General features: G+C 45.6%; 1 protein-coding gene across 4 annotated transcripts in view; it reads left to right on the plus strand.

The window, feature by feature from the left end:
- Positions 1-20,821, plus strand: part of THADA (THADA armadillo repeat containing) — a 2,999,906-nt gene that overhangs the window by 767,459 nt on the left and 2,211,626 nt on the right. For 3 of the 4 annotated variants that reach the window (XM_069608464.1, XM_069608463.1, XM_069608466.1), the window contains exon 16: positions 9,251-9,405. In XM_069608464.1, the coding sequence (XP_069464565.1) occupies positions 9,251-9,405 (155 nt within the window). The remainder of the gene's footprint in view (positions 1-9,250; positions 9,406-20,821) is intronic. The other variant, XM_069608465.1, reaches the window with a different exon arrangement.

The following is a 20,821-nucleotide window of genomic DNA, read 5'->3' on the forward strand; positions in this document are numbered from 1 at the left end:
CGTCTACTGTCACTCCAATGTTATTTCGCACTGCGCAAAGTAGGCCCCCAAAACGTTGGCCAGTAATTCCCCTTTGCTCCCTAACTTGAGCCCCGGCAAAACCATCTATTGCAGGAATATCCGGCAACCAGGTTTCCTGCAAACAAATGATAGAGTTATTGCCACCATGAACATTCCTAAACGAATTAGTCAACAAATGAAAATAAAAACGAGTGTTCATGAGGCAAAACTTTGCTTATCTCAAATCTTTGAAGACATCTCAGTTTATATGCAAAGTATTAAAATTGACGTCCAATCAAAAAATGTGCTGCTTAGACCACTGGGCATTTGGAGGTATATCTACTCTACGTCCAGATTTCCCATCAACTGGAATGCGTATTATAAATGGGCTAGTGATATCCTGTATAGCCCCCACATGCACCAGTTTGAGTTACCTGATGATCGCTTATCAAATGTTTATCATCCAACGTCCGAAACGCATCATATCCCAAAGATCGGAATGCAGGCTCTTCTTCTAGCACCACATTTCTATTCAAGTCAATGAAATGTTTAAATACAAATTTTACTTGTGATATATCCGCAGAAGCAATTGATCACAATGGAAGTCTCATACAAGAGTGATAAAACGTTTTGTCTATTTAACGTTATGGTAAGATTGTCCTCAAACATTAGTTCCAAAAATACACCAACATTTCTAGCAGGATTAGGTCTCACACCCTACAGTGTTCTGGATGCAGAATCCCCATACTGGGACAGCCTTTGGTTAACATTCTTATCTTGACCATTTATACCATAAGGTATATTCACTCTGTAGTCCTACACCATTCTCTTATATTTACCATTACAGTCATCATATGTACCTGCAATATTAGATGTAATGGTGCCCAACATGTCAGATATCTCATCCGGCCTTACCGCAGGCTTTTACCCTACGTCTACTCCTCTTATTCAACTCTTCCACATTCTTCACAGCAACATATTGTGACGATTCACCAAGTATCGTCACTTCTACCCACAGGGGAGCCCTTCACATGAGTCTAGGGAGGTGCAGCCACTACTCAATAGTCCCCCTAGGGGTGGTTTAATGCGGGAAGACCTCATGGGGAGGGACTCCCTCTCTGGGTCAAGGACGATTACTTAGGGTACAGCCCATTATTTTATTTTTTTTAATTATTTTTTAAAACTTTTATTTTCATTTCCATAATATACAACAACCAATGACTTAAATTTCGTCCCACAACACTTCCCAGTGGTCTCTAGCGATGGGCTCCCCCAAGGTCTGTTCCCATTTTCTCATATATGTCTAGCTGACTCTTTCATCATGTCCAACAATCAACCTGTAGAGGGTGGACACTAATTTCCTTGTGCCCGGGTTGGTTATCGCAAAGGTCTCAAAACGCGTAAGCTCCCGTGTGGCCGCCTGTTTTATCGGGGGGGAACTCAGCCAATGTTTTAGTTGCTCATATTTGAATCTATCTGCCTGTTTAATCTTCAAATTCTCCACACACTTCTCAAAGGATAAGACTTCTGAACCATCCATCATTTCCCCTATCATCGAGCATCCCGCACATTCCCAATCTGTGTATGCACCCCTCCTCACTCCCGGGTAGAAGTCTGGATTCCCAAACATAGGGGTGAAAGGACCCGGTACTGTTGATAGTACACCCTGCTTTGTCAATTCGTCCCACACTCCGAGGGGGGCTTTCATTACCACACTCAGTCGTAGGTTAACGTGCCTATGCCGAGTATCTTTCCATAAGAGTTCCCGTAGGGGAGTTCTAGCTACCGCCCGGTCCTGTACGGCCCGCACCTTCCGCTGCTCCTCCCCCAACCACTCTTTGAGCACCCACAGCTGCGCTGCCTGGTAGTACTTATAAAAAAGCGGGAGGGCCAGCCCTCCTTCTTCCACTGGGGCTGTTAACACCATCCTCGAGATCCTCTGGGTTTTCTTCCTCCAAATGAAGGAAGTAGTACCTTGGGTCAGTGCCTTGAAAAAGGAGCCTGGGATCTTTGTCGGGCAGGCTTGGAAGTAATAAAGCAGCTTCGGTAGTATGGCCATTTTAATCACGGCCATTCGCCCCATCCACAAAATCACAAGTGGTTCCCACCTTTCGAGGTCTCTCTTAATCTCCCCCAGCAGCCCTCGGAAGTTTGCCCCATACCAACTCTCCACCTCCCGCGTCAGGGAAATGCCCAGATATTTTATACCTTTATCCGCACTGCTCAACCCCATTATCGCAGCTACTCTCTTCAACTCCCATATGTCCCTCGCCAGCGGGAGAACCACTGACTTACTCCTGTTTATTTTTAGACCCGCTAGTGCCCCAAACTCTTCTAACTCCTTAATCACCTCCGGGAGAGTACGGGCCGGGTCCCCCAATATCAACATCAAATCATGAGCATAAGCGACCACTTTATGTTGCCTCCCTGCCATCAGTATCCCCTCTATCACACTCGACTCCCATATTCTTGTTAACAGCGGCTCTAGAGAAATGGCGAACAGTAGCGGGGATAGGGGGCACCCCTGTTTGGTGCCTCGGGAGAGGTCAACCCTGTCCGTGATCTCCCCATTAACAGCTATCCTGAACGAGGGAGTATTGTAATTGACTTTGATCATTTTGAGGAAGTTGTCTCCAAAACCCATGCGCTCTAATGTTTTAAATAGCATTGACCATTCCACCCGGTCGAATGCCTTTTCGGCATCGACCGCTAGAAGAGACGCAGGGATGCCCTGAATATCCACTTTCTCCACCAGGTGTGCCATGCGCCTAAGGTTATCATGGGTCTGCCTGCCCGGGATGAAACACGATTGATCCGCATGGATCCCTTCGGGAAGTAACGGAGACAATTTAAGGGCCAGGATTTTAGTATAGATTTTAGCGTCCTGGTTTATCAGGGCGATTGGACGATACAAGCTCACCGAGGTCGGGTGTTTCCCTGCTTTATGAAAAACAACCACCTTCGCCTCATTCATTGTCTGGGACACATTACCCTCTTCTCTGTACAACTTGGTTAGAAAAGAGACCAAGACGTCTGCGTACTTCTTATAAAAGGCCGCCGTATAGCCGTCAGGCCCCAGGGCCTTACCCGTCTGTAGACTCTGAATAGCTTGACGCACCTCCTCCTCCCTTATATCGCAATCCAGCGCATCCCTATCCTTTTCAGATATTTGTGATAGAGGGAAAGAGTCAAGGTAGCTGTCCTGATCAACCCCGTTCGGTCTCTCGGTGGAGTGCAAATCTTTATAAAAGGCTCTGAAATCCTCTCCTACGTCAGTGGTTGTGGTGAGCCTTTCCCCCTGTTTATTATAAATTGCCCTGATCGTCCCCTTCTGTTGCTGTGCGCGCAATTGTCTCGTGAGCAGTTTATCTGCTCTATTAGCTTTAGCATAGTACCAATGTCTGAGGCGTAGAAGACTCTTTTCGTGCATAGTACGTCTAACTGCCCCTGCACGTGCTTCATAGCCCTTCTCAAAGATAGTGTCGGATTTTTGGCACATTCCCGTTGTATGTCTGTTAATTTATTTTCCAGCTCTCTTTCCCAAGCCACCCTCTGTTTGTCTTTGGTCGCTTTCTTTTCAATAAATTGCCCCCTTATTAACCGCCTTTAGGGTGTCCCAGACAACTCCCAGCCTGACCTCCCCCGTATCGTTGATGGTTAAAAACTCCTGAATCTGCCCCCTGATTTCCTCTCCCAGTAGCGGGTCCCGCAGGACCTCCTGCGGGAGTCTCCATCTCCACAATCCCGAGTGCCTGTGTGGCAGTTTCACCTCCATAGACAAGGGGGCATGATCAGAGATCGAAATCGGCCCTACTTCTATGTCCAAAATATTCCCCAACAGCCCCGTCGTCACCCAAAGGTAATCTATTTGTGACATTGAGTCATAGACATGCGAGTAGTGAGTGAAACCACTTTGTTGTGCATTGCACTCTCTCCACACGTCTACCAGTGACAGGCTCATTAACTGCCGGAGCCGTTTTGAAGGGGCCCCCAGACCCTGACTGCCACCCGAGCTCCTGTCTACGGTCGGGTTCCAGGCTAAATTTAAGTCACCCCACAGAATGATTTCCCCCTCTGCGTAGCCCTCCAATTTCCCGACCACTTCCCTCAGAAATCCGTCTTGCCCCGTGTTTGGCGCATATATAGTTGCTAACGTGCAGTGAAGCCCATCTATCGATACCCTTGCAAACATATACCTCCCCATCTTATCCATTAGCGTTCCGTGAAGGTGGAAATGATGGTGTTTACGCACCGCTATCAGAACCCCTGCCTTCTTGTCCTGAGCGTTAGACTGTCCCAACAGGTCATATCCCTTTATTCTCAATTTGTTTTTATCCTGCAACCTAATGTGGGTCTCTTGCAACATAATAATGTCACCCCCATCTCTTTTCAGGAAACCCTCTACCTTTTTCCTTTTAACCGGGTGGTTAAGCCCCCTGACATTAAATGTTAGTATTAGCAGTTTACCCATTAGTCTTATATCCTGTTGGAGGCCTATCACCCGTTACCAGCCCGCTCGGGACTCCCCTCTGGCGTAATACCCCTCCCTCCCTCACCTCCCTCCCCAACTCTCAACAACTATCCCCCTCCCACTCCCTCCTTCCTGCCCCCCCAACTTTCCCCAAACAACCACAACAAACCCAAGAAGAGACCAGGTATCTAACACAGCTAGGGCGTCTCGCCCTTCGCCCCCGACCATCTGCATACTCGGCTATAACTGCGCGGGGGATCCTAAACCCCGCATTTACCTCTAGTATTTGGATTCCAGTGCTGCAGCCCTCCTCCAGGCCACCATCCATCGATCAGCGAACCATCGACGCCCGCTCGGGAGTCCCCGTAAGTCCCAACCTCACCACGCCGGGGGACCCCAAGTCTCTTCAGAAAACATCATCAGGTCCCGCCCTCCTTTTCCCCCCTTTTTGCAATTTGCTCTTGTTCTGCACTGTTTTCCATCCGGACAGGTTTCTGCGTCGGGCCTCCCTCTCTCGGCAGAGGTCTTCCTCATCACACGCTTCCTGGAGCACCAAAGTCTGCAGGCCCTCCTCACACGTTTGCACTCTCTTCTGCTTGCCGTTCCACATGAACAGAAGACCAAATGGAAAGGTCCACCTGTATCTAATGTCTCTTGCGTTCAATTCTTTAATCACTGGAGCCATTCTTCGTCTCTTCTGCAACGTGACCAGAGCAAGATCTTGGAACAATTGAATGTCCACTCCGTTCTTCCGGATATGTTCGATATCTCGTGCCTTCCTCAGGATCCTTTCTTTTTGCTGGTATGAGGTGAGAGCGACCAGCACGTCTCTAGGATGCTCCCCGGGTCCCCGGGTTCGCCCCGATCTCTGCGGGCCGACCCTGTAGACTCTATCGACACAGAGACTGTGAGAAGCTGGGAACTGCAGAGCCACCGCTGAATGTACAGGGCACAGCAAAGTCATGCGAAGTAGACAAGACGCCGACCCCAATCCCGTGCAGAAACAGAGACATGACAAGATCCCAGAGAAGATATGGGGAGACGCAGGCGGACCGGTAGGCACAGAGGGGGTAGTGAGAGAGTCTCTGCCTAGCCCCTGGTCAACTTGTGATAAGACAAACTTTGTGAATAGGGTCGCTGACCCCCCCATAGTGAAGATTTGTGCATCCAAGGAGAGCTTCTTCATCTCAGTGGTAGCCCCAATGCCACTGAACCTCATAGTAAAGAGGTGTGCATCCAAGGAGAGCTTCCGTGTCTCAATGATAGCCCCAAGGCTGTTGACTCTCAGAGAGAAGGTTTGTGCATCCAAGAAAAGTATCCTTGCCGCAGTGGCAGGGATAAGTCCACTGACACTGACAACCAGAGATGGGTCTGGGACCCAGAGGTGTAGACAGGGTAGGGCAGAGTCGGGCAAGGCCCACCCAAAATCTGTAAATGCCTACTCGGCAGCACTGTGTGGGCATTTTCAGATGGTAATGTCACTGTGGTGGGCCCAACTACATTAGCTTCAGCCCCTACTTGTTAGACAATCCTGGCTGCGCCTCTGCTGGGACCCCAACGCCAGAGAAGCAGACTTCTGAGAAAATCTTCCTGGTCACAGTGGAAGAGATGGGTCTACTGAAACCCAGAGAAGGATTTGGGATTTTGCTAATATCATGAAAGAGTGGCAAAATAAAAATCAAGTTAACAGATACCGAAAGTAACTTTAAAACAACAGGGGAAGGTAGTCATTCCCCCTGGCTTTGTTGTGAACTATATTGAAAGGTAGAGACCAACACCAGGAGAAGGGATACATTCTCCTGGTTCCGAGAGTTGAGTTGAACAAAGGTTTTTTTGAAACACCAGCCAGGGAAAGGGAGTCATTCCCCCTGGTGTTATTTTACAAATGAACACTTTTGGGACATGAAAGTCATCCTTCTGGTGAAAGAATTTTCTGTTGAGTTAATCTTTAGTTGTGGTGTGAGGTATAGAAGTAGGTTGAGACACAGGACGTTGGAGTTTGATTTGGACGGACATTCTGACATATCCTTTAGTTATAGTTTGAGGCAGGGGAAACCCCTGTTAGAAGATGGCCATAGTGAAGGTTTCTTTTATTACAAATAAATGTTCCTTCTTCAACACCCTTGCAATATTTAGACCGCAAGTTTGCTATTATTTCTATCTTTTTTTCTTCTAATGTATGGAAACGCGATGAACATGGAAGAATCAAACCTTCCGTAACCCGGTTGCCTCTGAGCACACAGGGCCCATAGATATCTCATCAGTTCTAGTTCCCACCAACTGCTCCATCGTGGGCACCAAATCATCTGATCTAAGTGAGAATTCCATTGCAATATCTGAATGTTCTGTTAAAATACTAAGGAACCTTGGTAGCATTTGTAGGCTTCAAAAAGTGAGTTGGAGTTTTTTCTCCTCCAGTGGCTTAACACTACTTAGCCGCTTTTCGGCACCGCTTTTTCTTTCCAGGCAGTAGACTATTCTGTCTACCCTCCTCAGATATACGAACTCTTTCCATCTGTAAGTGATCATCCTGCTCTAAAGGCTCTCCCTTGTTAATACGAGTCAAACCTAGCTTCAGCTGATGAAGGCATTTACGAGAAACCTTGTTTCTTGGCTTCTAATTATTCTTTAGATTTTGGACTTTTTTTTTGTAGACAGACTTTCCAGATCTTGAATTGAATCCTCCGGCGGCCTCCCTCCTAACACTCACTCCAGCCTCACAACTGGATACTGAGGCACTTAGATTCATAACTACTATAGTGACAACAGAAACATCTTGAGGGCCCAATATAGGATCTCTTCCCTTCCCCAAGATCTCCGGCTTACCCTCCGTGGTGGAGCTCCCTTTTCTCGCTAAATTTGACAAATATGTACCCTTCCAGAAAATTCAATCGTGTCATTATCACTGTAAGTGAGTTTTCTTGGGCCTTAATGTCCTCTCATTATTTCATATAGTTTTACTAGTGACGTTAAGGCAAGGTTTAGGGCATCAAGCACTGATATTGAATCAGGGCTCACTGTACTAAACTCTGGAACTGGATTACTAGAATGTCTCTGCAGCGGCTAAGGTTGATACGAGAAAGCCGATAGCTCAAATATTTTTGCGCTTTCTGACGTGTATGACAGAGAACGGTAAAACCGTGAGGCTCTCATATCATTATCCTGCATCACCACATGTATAGAATTGTTGTGTAATTGAGCATTTACATCGGTCACTTGAATCGCTTCATCCCCCGCTGCGTGGAAAACGTTGATTGTTGACTCATCAGGCACCCCTTCCATAATAGGAGTCACTTACTATATGGCGATATGTTTTCATCACGGCACCTTTTGTGCCCAATTGCACGGTCTGTGTTGGAAAAGGCTGGTGCAGGCATGCTACGCGGGGTCATAATCCATTTGACCTTCCGGGACGGTGAAACCGACATCATCTCAGCCCCTAAATGTACATCCGGCAAATCGATCAACTCGGCCAGAACTCTACTTCGCAGGGCGTAAACGTGCATGTGTGGATCCCAAAAACAGAAGACTGAACTAACAGTAGTAATGAAACTCCTCCAGACGCTGACTGACACTCTGCTCACACTCCGCACAGTGCCCGCAGGCTGCTTTTCAAGTGTTAGGTGTTGTGCTGAAACAGGTCCTCCCCTGCTACGCACACTGCCACCAAAACAGTTCCGTCAACTCTTGATCCAAAGTACAATGCCGCTGACTTCCACTCTCTGCTTTTTCTTTTCATGCTCTGTCGTGATTGTAACCAGTCGGAAGTGTGCTGGCTGGCGCCCCCCTGTGTTTGGGAGCTGTTTTCGGACACTTGCCATCTATCTGCATATCGCCAGAACCCAGTCTGTGGCACTACGCTAACACTTTCACCTAGCTCCCAGCTTTGTCCCTTCTGTAATTCTGTTGGCTATGGAACCATCTTCACGATTCTGTCCTTGTGTCTTTGGTTTTCTCTCCACTACGGATCTGAATCTCCCGCCAACCAGATCCTGACTTTACATAAGTACTCTGTGCCCCTGACTCATGTTCTACAGGGTGTGATTCAGTGGGGTTGGTGAACAATGCATCTTGGTGCATTCTAACCAGTGTCAATTGTTTTTTTTTTTTTTTGCAGCTTAGGCAGTGGGCCTGGGTTCTCTTTACCTTTTTGCCTATACCTGAGATGCTTTTATCTTTCATCAAGTCGCTTGAGTATTGTGCAGTGGTTTGCAGGGGCATCTCATTTAAGTGTACAAGTCTCCTGACAGGAAGTCATGTGGGCTACTGATTAACTCTGCAGTTTAGTTAAAACCATGCTCAAAATATGTTTTGCTAAAATGGGTAGGTCAATAGGCCTCATGGGTCTGGAATAAGAGGGACTAAACGTACTAGTAGTACTTCCTTACCATGTTTACTGTTGTGCTGTGGACCTTAGTCCTCCATCCCAGACAACAATACTCTGTTCACTCTCACTACATTTGATATGGAAGGGGAGAAATGGAGTTGCGAGGGGAAATGACAAATAGGTGTTGTGTGGAGAGGCAGATCCTGTGTTTTCACATGTGTGCTGCTTTAACCTTTCTTGAAATACTGTCTTTGCTGTACAGGCAATGTTCCTGTGCGCTGTCCTGCAGCTATTGCGTTAGACAGAGGGTTTGGGTGTAAAGGATAAGGGATTAAGGCGTACCACTACTAAATCCAATGTGAAGAGTAATTTGTGCCCTTTCAGACAGATGACAACATTTGCATGAAAACCTTGTAAAAGTATATATTTCTTTCTCTTTTCTTTTTCTGAAGCAGGTTGCAGCCCTGCTGTGTTTGAGCTGGCTCAAGCAGTGGCAGATAAGCATGTTCAGGCTCTTATTCAATGTTTCACCAATAGTTTTGAAGAAGTGAAACATCTTGCATTTGACCTCTTGCGAAAGCTGCCTGCTAAAGTACTCGGTCTACAGGTAATGTATTATGTTCTACACCATTTGTTTATCTAGCTTGCTCTGTTTTCTCTTTTAAGTTATGAATGCAACAAACTATGAACATAAAATTTCATCGATTTTGTAGAATGCATAGGATCTGCCTACTGTATGTGTCGTCAAGAATGTGTCTTATTTAATGCCAAATATTTCCAAATATCTCTGAATTTCCTATTTATAAATATTTTATTAAACAGATAGAAGTTTCACGGAAGATGGAAATGCTTTTTTACGCTGTTGTTACTATTATTGGGGACCAAAAATGCTTAATCTTTAGCATAATACATGGTCCTTGACCCATGCTACTCTTTCTGAGACTGTGCCTGTCCAACAGCAATGAGAAGAGTATCTTAAACTGTTCCCTATTAACACAAATTTCCTAAGCAGTGTATCTGGCAAGCAAGGGGCCTTTGTGTTTTTATTTTATTTTCTTTGACTGGTTTGTCCTAAGCTCAGGACTAATCAGGACAGGAATTTTGTTGATGTGACTCTTTTAGACCCTAATCCTCTCAGTGTACCAATAATACAGGTTTGTCTTGTGTAATTAGATTTACATGGCTGGGTGTGAATGGCCACTGATGTCAAATTCCCTAAGTGTAGTATGGGTGCACGCTTGAAGCCAGAAGTGGCTCTACAAAGTATAGTGTTAAAACCCAGGATAGTGGGGCCCAGAATATCTGTAATTTCTGTCAGCTTATGTTTATTGCTCCCTGCCTCTACCTTTTGGAGTTGGTAGGGCCACCATCAGAATAGGTATGGAAGAGACCCTGGTGGGTTATGGTGGCAGAATCTCTGAAACTTGCTAGCATTGTCTGGGGCACTGCTTCGACATAAAACTGCAAAGTGTGGGCTCAATCCTCCCCCGAAAGATGCCATACACAACAGCCTTATCTGTCGCACTAGAGATTGAAGCTCTTCCAACCTGAGGCTAATAGATGCAAAGTTATTTCCACACTCCTAGCTAGAGAGAGGTACCATTCTCTCAGATTGCATTGGATTGGGGAATTCATATGCCAGGTAAGATGGTAATGTCCCCCCAGGTGCAGTAGCAGAACCTTGGTTCTAAATTGCAGTGCTGTGAGTGCCTGCTGTTGCCCCATGATGGAGGTGGTCCGAGTCCCACCTGATGGTGCCTTGCGATAGATCAGAAGGGAGAAAATTGAGCAGAGCACTTAACAAAGTGGTGAGGCCCTGATGTCCTTCCCCGATTGAATTGTTGCCCATCTCAGAGAGGAAGGAGGGGGTGCATAGTTCTATGATGGTGGAAAAGCCGCATCAGGACTGTAAAGAGGAATTTGCAAAACCAGTTTTCCAACATTGCACCTTTCATTGATTCATATGCTTGGAATCCTGTGTGTGCATTTTGCCATAGGAGTGTTTACATGAAGTAAACTATCCATCTCATTTGGTCAATTTGACCCCTGTAAGTTCGGTGGCAGATTTTCTGTTAGAGTAACTTACTGTTTTTTTAAATATTATTTATTATATTGGTGATAGATTTGCTGTGAGTTAAGTGCTGAGGCACCTGCCCTGTGGCAGGCCCGGGAATGTGGCGCTCCAGGCCATGTCCAGGTAGGGGCAGAGTGGATATGCTGCAGAAAGCAGGCACAGTAACACAACAGTTTTTCCCTGGGAAACCACCACACCAGTAACAGCCAAGCCTGCATTGTCACAGCTCTCCGGCGGGGTGCCGGTTTCTCCTTATCAGGTGCCCAGGCACGCTGCTGAGAAAGGCTCTTCTCTCCGGCAGCAATAAGCAAAAGATCCATGTAGGTGGCTTTTGTTTGATTGATGCCGCGAGAACAGAGCTTAACTGCAACACACAAAACTGCTTCAGTTTAGAAAATGGATGCCCCCTAGTCCTTGAAAATCAGGACTTTAAAGCCCATTTGCCGAATATTTTCCAAAGGAATTTTTTGTAGAAATAATCTTAAAATATCTTTTGAACTGGGCAATTGTGATTGTGTTTTTGACAAACCAATGTTGGGAAATAACTATAAAATGTCTTGTGCATATACCTTGAAAACAGCAATGCCTTTAAAGACATTAACCCAAATAAGTGAATTGCCCCCCAAAACTGTAATTGGAAAAGGGAAGACTTTCTCCCCTCGATAAGGCACTCTAACTTAACCCAACGGGGCGGAGCTAAATCACTAATGGTTGATATCAGATTTCTTTTGTACAAAGCCGCTCCCGATTGTATGAAGGGAGACTGCAGCAACAAGCGAAGCCACCGTAAATAAGTAGTGACATGGCCCAGTCGAGGGCGAACCTCCTCATTTACATTTCAGAAATTTCAGACTCTCTCACTATGGCCAAAATACCTAAGGCAGGCGGTTAATCTGGCCTGCCGGTGTCTGCTGTGGCAGATGTTTATAATATTTGGCCATGGTTCACAGGCCCAATTAAGTCTCTATGGGTACTTTAGAACTGGTAACTGCCTACCCGGAGGGCAAAAAGGTCTCTGAACTGACACTGGCTCAAACCCGTTTTAAAAACTGAACTGGCTTGCAGCTATAGAGGAGGAAGCTGGGGCTCCGATGTACTTGGGTAAAAAGTATTTTTGGGAGAATGCAGTGGTACATGAGACTTCAGCTCTGGGCACGACTTCTTCATCTCCGGCAGGCAGAACTCCAGCTCTCGGCAGCGCAGCACGACATCTTCTTCATCTTCCGACACGCAGGACTTCAGCTCTGGGCACTGCAGCACGACATCTTCTTCTTCCACGAAGGCGGACCCTGTAAAAGAACAAAAGGCAAGGTTAGACATACAAACCTGCAGTTTAAGGTCGCACTTGCAAAATTCTTTGCGCTTGTCCTTAAAAGCTCGCTGCGGGATCCTCTGCTCCTCATCTGGAGCCACCTCGGGCTCTGTTGCTCTGCTGGACCGCATTCACACCTGTTTGGGGAGAAAGATAGACATTGTTACAGAGCTGACAACAGGCTGTGAACAAGACAATACCAATACCAATACTTTAAGACAAAAAGAAAACAGAAAGACACCAGAAAGGCGTGGAATCATTGCAGATGCACTGGACACCACGTATAAAGGACCAGTGAAGGAATTCGGTCCTCATTCTACATGCAACCCTGCCAGAAGTAGCAGGACGGAGAGTACACCCTTAATAATCTACAGGTGAGCCTTAATGGGACGATGCATGCTCACCACGCTATGGGAGAAAGGGTTTGAGAGGGAATTCACTTGCAGGCCAGTAAACTTACGCCCTCTCATATCTACGCAGGAGCAGGGTTCCAATTCATCGTAGCAGCCCACAGCCCATTTGCAGTGGGAGGAAGCAGATCAGGGGTCCTACTTCCTGGGAGGGCTGCAACCGTCCCCCAACGTCCCCGCAGATAAAATGTGAGCATAACAGCTACAAACATCAGATTCTTAAAGATGGAATCTGGTCTCTCTTGGAACAGTAGGGGTTTAAAACATTTGTTGAGGAAAGAAGGTAATCCCCTATTGAACATGGACATTGTAATGATCTAAGAAACTTGGTTGGTGAATTCCCCGGTCTGGGAGGGCTATGTATTCGGCACTGTGCCAGCAATTAAGAGAAACAAGGGAAGACCTTCTGCAGGTTTATTAACATCTTGCAAGAACGATAGAGATTTTTATTTGGAGGCCTGGGCCTCCCCCAACCCTTTTACTCAACTGACAGTTACAGGCTAGTTTCTTCTTTTGAATGTCTGTTAGAATCATGAGGCTATGAACGATGATACATTTTTTCAGGGTGTTGAAGGCATGTTGGATAGACCGGTGCAGGACCGTGATATTACGGCAACTATAATAGGGGGTGATTTAAACATAAAATGTTTGCCCGGAAAGAATATTAAGATGGCGGATTCGGCACAGTTGTCTTTGATGGAGGATAGAAACTTTGTCATGTTGAATGGTGCTTTAGAGGGGACGTGCCACCTAGGTCTACTTGGGAAAGAATGGGTCAAGCTTCAACTGTTGATTGTATTTTTGTCCAGAGAAACTTGTTTGTCAATAATTGACTTTAAAGTATTGCTGCAGCTCCTGAGTGATCATGGGTTGTTATGTATGAGTTGGGAGAGGTCGTTCCTGCCCCGACGTCTTCGTATTATAATTCTTCTCTGGAATTGACAGGAACCAATTTAAATGGACCCCTGCTCTATTATCCAGTTTAGAGGTCTGTCTATCTCATCAGCAATCTTATTTAAATTTCAAACTGACGAAAGGGAAGGTAAATTATGTGGCGGCATTGAGTCTTTTTGCGCAACAGTCAAATCCTTCCCATCGCCCCAGATTTAAGCATGCCTGTGTCTTTGTTCAAGAAATAAGAAAGAAGAAGGCCCAGCTAAAGCGAAATGTAAAGGCAAGCTAATGTTCTAGCTTAACTAGAAGGTTATTTGTAACTAGGAAATTGAAACTTGCATAAAAGAATTGGTTGAAAGCTCATAGTGTTGATGTACCAAACAGACAGGGAAGTAATGCTCCGCTCTTTACAATATAAAAAAGTGCGCAAATTTGGATGCTTTTGAATAAAACTATTCGTTCCCCTCAAGCAGCCTTTCAAATGAATCCCATTCAGGAGTCAGGCTGGTACAATACTTTTTCGAGCTTTACGCCCCATACAAGTTGAGTACCGGGCCGGTCACTTATGGCTGGCCTGAGGTGGGAGAGAGGAACTTGATTTTGATGTGGATTATATATATATCTCCACATTCAGAAACTAAGTTCATTTAGCGCTCAAGGGCCAAATGGCCTGTTGAATCAATTGTTAAAAGCCCACCCAACTGCTTGGTCTAGAATCCTTTTTTCTATTTTTCACAGGTGCTAGAACACCAGGAAGTCCTGCAGTCCTGGAAAATGTCCATTATTAGCCCGATATTTAAAAAAGGTGCTAGAGAACAGCCTCAAAACTATCGCCCAATTGCTTTGTTGGACTTGCCTGGTAAAATGTTTACTCGTCTGCTGCTGAGAGATTTGGCTAATTGGATCCTAGGGAAAGCTTTGGGGGGATCATTTGCAGTCGGGCTTTGTAGCGGATATGGGGTCTTTAGTTAATCTCTTGGCGCCCTCCTTGGTTAAGAAAAGAGCTATTAAGGCAGGTCAACCACTCTATATGGCTTTTATTGATTTTAAAATGGCCTTTGACTCTGTACCAAGAGAGCGCCTAATGCAGAAAATGAAAGATGCCGGGTGTTCCGGCTTATATTATGGCTTTGATATGGCAATTATATTTGGAAACCTTTTTCCAGATCAGGTTGAATCAATAAGGCCTTTTATCACAATTAATGTTTGTTTGTTTTATTATTTATATTGCGCACCAGACCCAGAGGTATTCGGCGCGAAAGCATAAAGAGGGATGTTAAGCTTAGGTTACACAGTGGACAGAAATACGTACAGCTAGGGTTACAATGCTGCATACATGAAACAGGCAAGGTGAATAGATATATACAGTTAGTAGCATGAATAAGTGTGAAGCACAAAAATATAGCAAAAGCAGTGAGATCTCATATATACAATAGGTACTAAGAAGGATGCAGGTGAGATAAGGTCAGACGTCATGTTCCTTTAGCCAGTGAATGAGACTAGATCTGAATTGTGGGTAGGGTAGATCTTCCCTTAAGGCAAGGGGGAGGGAGTTCCAATATTGTGCTGCTTTAACAGGGAAGCTACTCCCACCGGACTTAGTGAACTTGAAACTAGGTACTAGTAGGAGATTGGAGTTAGCTTTTCTTAGGGGGTGAGAAGCTGTGTGTCTAGTGAATCTGTCTGTGAGGTATTGTGGGGCTGCGTGGTTAAGGCATTTATGTGTCAAGGATGCAGTTTTAAGGAGGATTTTATCTTTTGTGGAAAGCCAATTGACGGATCTCCTAAAGTCAGATATATGGGCATTTTTAGGGAGACTTAAGGCAGCTCTCAGGGCATTGTTTTGAAGAATCTGAATTTTGGATGTGATGTATTTGTTACTGCCTATATATAAGGCGTTACACTAATCCAATTTGATAAGATTAGGGCTTGCGCTAAAGTGATGCAGTTATTGGGTGAAAGGAAGGGCTTGGCTGCTCTGATTAGCTTGCAAGTATAGGATGTGGCTGAGGCCATAGCATTTACTTGTTTACCAAAGGTGAGCGTGGAGTCTATGTAGAAGCCAAGTGTTTTAACTACCTTGGCCACAGTAATGTTGTTGTCAATTATGAGGGAGGAGTAATTAGGACCTCGTTTTTTAATGTTGGATGGTGTCCCTAGAATGAGGAGTTCTGTTTTGTCATCATTCAGGCATAGACCGTGAGAGGCCATCCATGCCTGGATTGTGAGGTACACTATGTTCACAAATGCCAAATCCTTGTCATAATCTCCTGTCAACGGGATGAGAATCTGTGTATCATCGGCATATTTTGTGTAGGTGATATCTAGATCATCGAAAAGGGGCTTTGTGAAGATGTTGTACAGAGTGGGCGATACGCAGGAGCCTTGGGGTAAACCGCATGATATAGGTGCAGGGTCCGCAGCTGCTAGGGGCGAGAAGACTCGCATTGTCCTTTTATCGAGGAAAGACTGGATCCAAGCGACTGCCTCCTGGGAGAAGCAGGCCGCAGAGACCAGGTGGTTGCAAAGTATAGAGTGGTCTACTAAATCGAACGTGACTGAGAGGTCAAGGAGTAGTAGAAGTGCTGTCTTACCTTTGTCTCTCAGTGTGTCTATCTGTGCCTTGAGGTCTAAAAGTGCAGTCTCAGTACCATGCTGAGGTCTGAAGCCAGACTGACGAACTCCTAGGAGGTGATTTTGTTCCAGATGGTGCTGAATTTGTAGGTATGCTACTTTATCCAAGATTTTAAGTTGGAATGGCACTGTCGTTATGGGGCGGTAATTGGTTGGGATGGAGGGGTCGAGGGTTTGTTTTTTAAGGAGAGGGAGGACCCAGGAATGTTTCAGGTTGCTAGGTATGTTGCCTGATGTGAATGAAGCGTTTATAAGTTTTGTGATGAAGGGGGAAAGTTCACGGGCAGCATCTTTTATAATTTGGGCTGGAAATGAGTCGCCCTGACAGTTGGACGGTTTGATGGTGAGGATAACTTTCTCAACTTCTTTGGTAGATACTTTGCGAAAGTGGTAACTGCGGGTAGGTGTTATGGGTGGAGTTAAGGTGGATTGCGGTGGTGGTAAGAGGTTCGTGGCAGTCTTAGAAGTAGTACCATTGATATCAGTCTTAGAAGCAATAGTGGTATCTTTTTTATTGTTAATCTTCACCTGGAGTGTTGTTATCTTGTTGGCCAAGGCATTTTGTATACTCGTGCACCAATTTTTATCCTTCAGGCAGGAGTCAGGAGCTTGAATGGGGGATTATTCTACCTCTTTAAGGATGGCGAATAATTCTTTGGTATTAGATTTGGCTTGGGAGATTCGGGAGTTGTAGGAGGTTTGTTTAGCCAAGATAATTTCTTTTTTGTAGAGGGTGGCTAGTTTATTCAGATTGTTTTTGTTGAGGTCTGAGGGGTCTGATCTTCAGATTTTTTCGCTTAGACGTTTCTCTTGTCTGATAGCTTTCAGATGAGGCATAAACCAGGTGTTTAAATGTTGGCGGGTTTGCTTTTTCTGACCTTCAGTGGTGCAATGACGTCTAGAGATGCGAGCATCACTTCGTTGTACATTTCTACCACAGTAGCTTGGTCAGTCTGGTCTGAGATAGAGTTTAGTGTTGGGAGGATGAGGGGGATAAGATTGTCGGGAGTAATATTTCTTTTGTTTCTGGTAGGCGCGGCAGTAGCTATATTGCTAGTATTCGTAGGGGGTGTAGCTTCTAGGATGAAGGAGATCAGGTAGTGGTCGGACTAAGGCTGAGGCATTAGGGAGGTAATGGAGATTGGGCAGTTGTGTTCAGCAATCCAATCGAGGGTCCTTCCTTTAATATGTGTGGGTTCTGTGATATTTTGGGTGAATCCTAGTTCCTCGAGGGAGTTATTAATTTGTAAGGCATTAGGGTCTAGTGGGTTACTAAATCCGAGGTTGAAGTCTCCTAGGATAAGGCACTGTGAATAATTTTTTAAGTTGTCAGATAGTAAGTTCATGATATCTTCCTCAAAGGAATGTAGAGGGTCTGGTGGTCGGTCTATCAAATGAATTATGATTGTTTGATTGTTGGCGATGGTGAGTTTGGCCGTGAGAGATTCACAGGTATTTGTATTACGTGATGTGGAGAGTCTTAGCGTTAGGTTATTTTTAGCAATTATAGCAAGGCCTCCACCTCTGGAGGTGGTGCGATCCAGTCTTATAAGAGTATAGTTGTCTGGAATGGCTAGCATAATTGCTGGGCCAGCTGCAGGGTGAAGCCAGAATTCAGTAATGGCCAGGAGGTCTATGTTTTCATTTTGGATTATGTCTGCTATAGCTGTGGCATGGGCAACTATAGAGCAGGCATTTATTAATGCGCCTTTTATGCCAATTTGGGTGGGTAGAGCAGATAGCAACTGATCTTTGTATTTGCAGTTCGAGGAGGAGGTGGGATCTCTTAAGAGTCGACAGTTGAGCTGAAGTGGGTGTTGGCCGTTGTCCTTGTGGGGTGGGATTTTAGTGGTGGGCAAGGTGTCCCTTAGACGATTAGTGGTGAGGTGGGCATTAGTTAGGGTATCATAGATTCTTGGGAGTCTGGCGCGAAGTTTAAGGTTTCTCTGTTGGAGACTACAAGGTTTGGTGGCCATACCGGCAAGCTCTCGAGGTACACTTACATGTGATAATTGGTTCTGTGGCCTGGACATGTTGAGGACTTGTAAGGTGATCAAATTGAGGATAGTTCTAAGTAGAACAGTAAAGAGGGGCGGCAGATACATAGTATGTTCGTATAAGTGGCTAGAGTGCTAGGAAGGTAGGGCTCGGCAAAACTAGTCATGACAATCAGGGCCAGCTATGAAGGCGAATACCAGGTATTATATTGGCTAATTACTAAAGCAGGTTCTCACACAATCTAGATGCGACTTTGCTACTATAGGCAAAATAGGTTGGCAGTGGCTAATTGCTAAAACAGATTCAAAAACCGTCTAAATGCGACTTTGCTAATGTAGGCAGGAATAAATTGGTAATAGCTGGTTACTAAAAGCAGGTTCTCACACAATATAGATGCTACTTTGCTGCTATAGGCAAACGTAGGTAAGCAGTGGCTGGTTGCTAAAACAGATTCAAAAACAGTCTAAATGCGACTTTGCTAATGTAGGCAGGAATAGATTGGTAATAGCTGGTTACTAAAAGCAGGTTCTCACACAATATAGATACTACTTTGCTACTATAGGCAAAAATAGGTTGGCAGTGGCTAATTGCTAAAACAGATTCAAAAACAGTCTAAATGCGACTTTATCCGCAGTCTTAATCCCGGCTTTTAGAGGTTTGAAGCAAGGCTGCATGTTGGTGCTGATTCATTTTAATTTCTTTATATCAAACATTGGGTAATACCTAAGAATAGTCTCGCCTTACCCTCCGAAATTGGGATTGGTGCCTTTGCCCTGGCATTTGTACGCAGATGACATGGTTATTCTGGATAAGACTCAGAGGGGTCTCCAAAATACTTTAGGTGCACTTGATAGATATGTGGCATCTAATAACCTAACAGTAAATATAAATAAGACTAATATCCTGATCTTTGCTCCGAATGGGCGGAAGGGTAGCTGTTATAAAAGTCATTTGACAATAATCCACTGCTTAGGGTTGCAGAGTATCGTTATTTGGCCATTTTCACTAATTGCTGGACTCTGGACCTTCCGTATAAATCTTATATGACTAGGAAATTGATAATGACAGCCTCACAGGCAACAACAATTCATAGAAGATACAGAAGATTCTCCTGCAAACCTGTTATTACTTTTTATAAGCAAAAAGTGGGGCCTATGATAACTTATGCGGCGGAAACGAAAATGATTGAAGCAATTCCTGATTGGAACAAGCTTCAAGGCAAATTTGGAAGAGTTTTAGCCTTGCCGGCAAGTGTTCCTATTCGGATGATACGCCATGAGTTGGTTTTGTTCTCTCTAAATATTATTTGTATGTGGTGAATTTTTTCCTTGTATAGGAAATGTATTATGGTAGGCGACTACTCTCACGCGATATTGCCTTATATAGCCTCATTATTGAATTCAGAAATTGACTCTTCTCCAGCATGGGGTCTGGCATGCATTCACAAGCTCATGAATATTCCCTGTGTCAGACTGGGGATCCTCGGTAAAAGAAAAAACAGTTTCACTTTCACTTTAAAACTGTATTTCTCCTCTAAACCAATCTCTGTCCTCTGGGTCATACTGCCACCACCCAGTGACAGTCCTCTCCTAAGCCCCGCCTCTGGCAGCCATCTTAAGATTTTTACCACATGCTTCAGTGTTGGGAGTCCTCGTGTTTGCTCTCTGAGCTATTTGCACGTTTTTTCATGTTTTTCGGCGAGAAAAGTTGCTTTTTTGTTTCAAGAGAGCCTGTGCGCTCTTTCCTTCATCTGCCGACAGCAGGGTACGGTGCTTGGCGAAGTTCCGTGCCCCTCAAGGGCTAGGAGTCCTCGTAAATTCTCAAAGGCCACCTTGGCCCTACTTCGTGCCCTCTGACCATGACAGAGGAGGAGGAGGAGGAAAGGTCCCTCTTCGGACCATGCACCAAATGCGGGCTACGGAACGTGTTTGTAGAGGACAAGCATCTACAATGCCTCTACTGCCTTCACCCGGTCCATAAGGAGGTATAGTGTGAGATATGCCTCGGTTTCTCTAAGAAAACGACAAAGGACAGGCATTGTAGGTTGGCGACATGGCTTAACACCAAGGCCTCTGACCTGTGCCCCGAGCAGGGTCATGCCTCGTCCAGGACCAGCCGGTCTGAGAAGTGGTTTTCTAAGTCCTTTGAGGGCGCCTCATTCGTGGGGGCCCGAGATGAGGCCAAGATCTTCAAGTCCGAGTCCCCCGGGTTCGCCGCGTATGCGGGTCCCAAGGTGGATAGGGCACGATCAGCATCACCTTCCGCCTCCATTGCCAGCCTACCATCAAGCTCCTCTTCAAAGTGGAAGTCATCTACCCCGGCTAAGCTACGGGAGAAATCTGAGAAGCCGCGCACAGAGGAGAAGGCAGCCGTGCAGCCTACGCAGGCTCAAGCGGCACAGGCAAAGACCTTGTCGGTGACTCCGTCAATGGCTACTACTACCACGGCAGCTAAGGGTGCTGATCCTATGAGGGTGGCTCCCACGGTGCAGAAAGTGTTTCCGCCCCCATGGCGTGACGCCACTGTCGAGACTTTGGATGAAGATACCGGCTCAGGTCCCGGTTCAGAACCCTGAAGGAGAAAAAAGGAGGGTGAGGAGGCCCCGAAACAGCCCTCCCATACGATCTCCCAAGCCATGGAGGTCTCGTCCACAGACAACGAAGATCAGGAGTCCATGCATACGGTCCACGATAACAAGAAA

The sequence above is a fragment of the Ambystoma mexicanum genome, chromosome 4q (assembly GCF_040938575.1).
Source record: "Ambystoma mexicanum isolate Mex_15411 chromosome 4q, UKY_AmexF1_1, whole genome shotgun sequence".
Lineage (NCBI taxonomy): Eukaryota > Metazoa > Chordata > Amphibia > Caudata > Ambystomatidae > Ambystoma > Ambystoma mexicanum.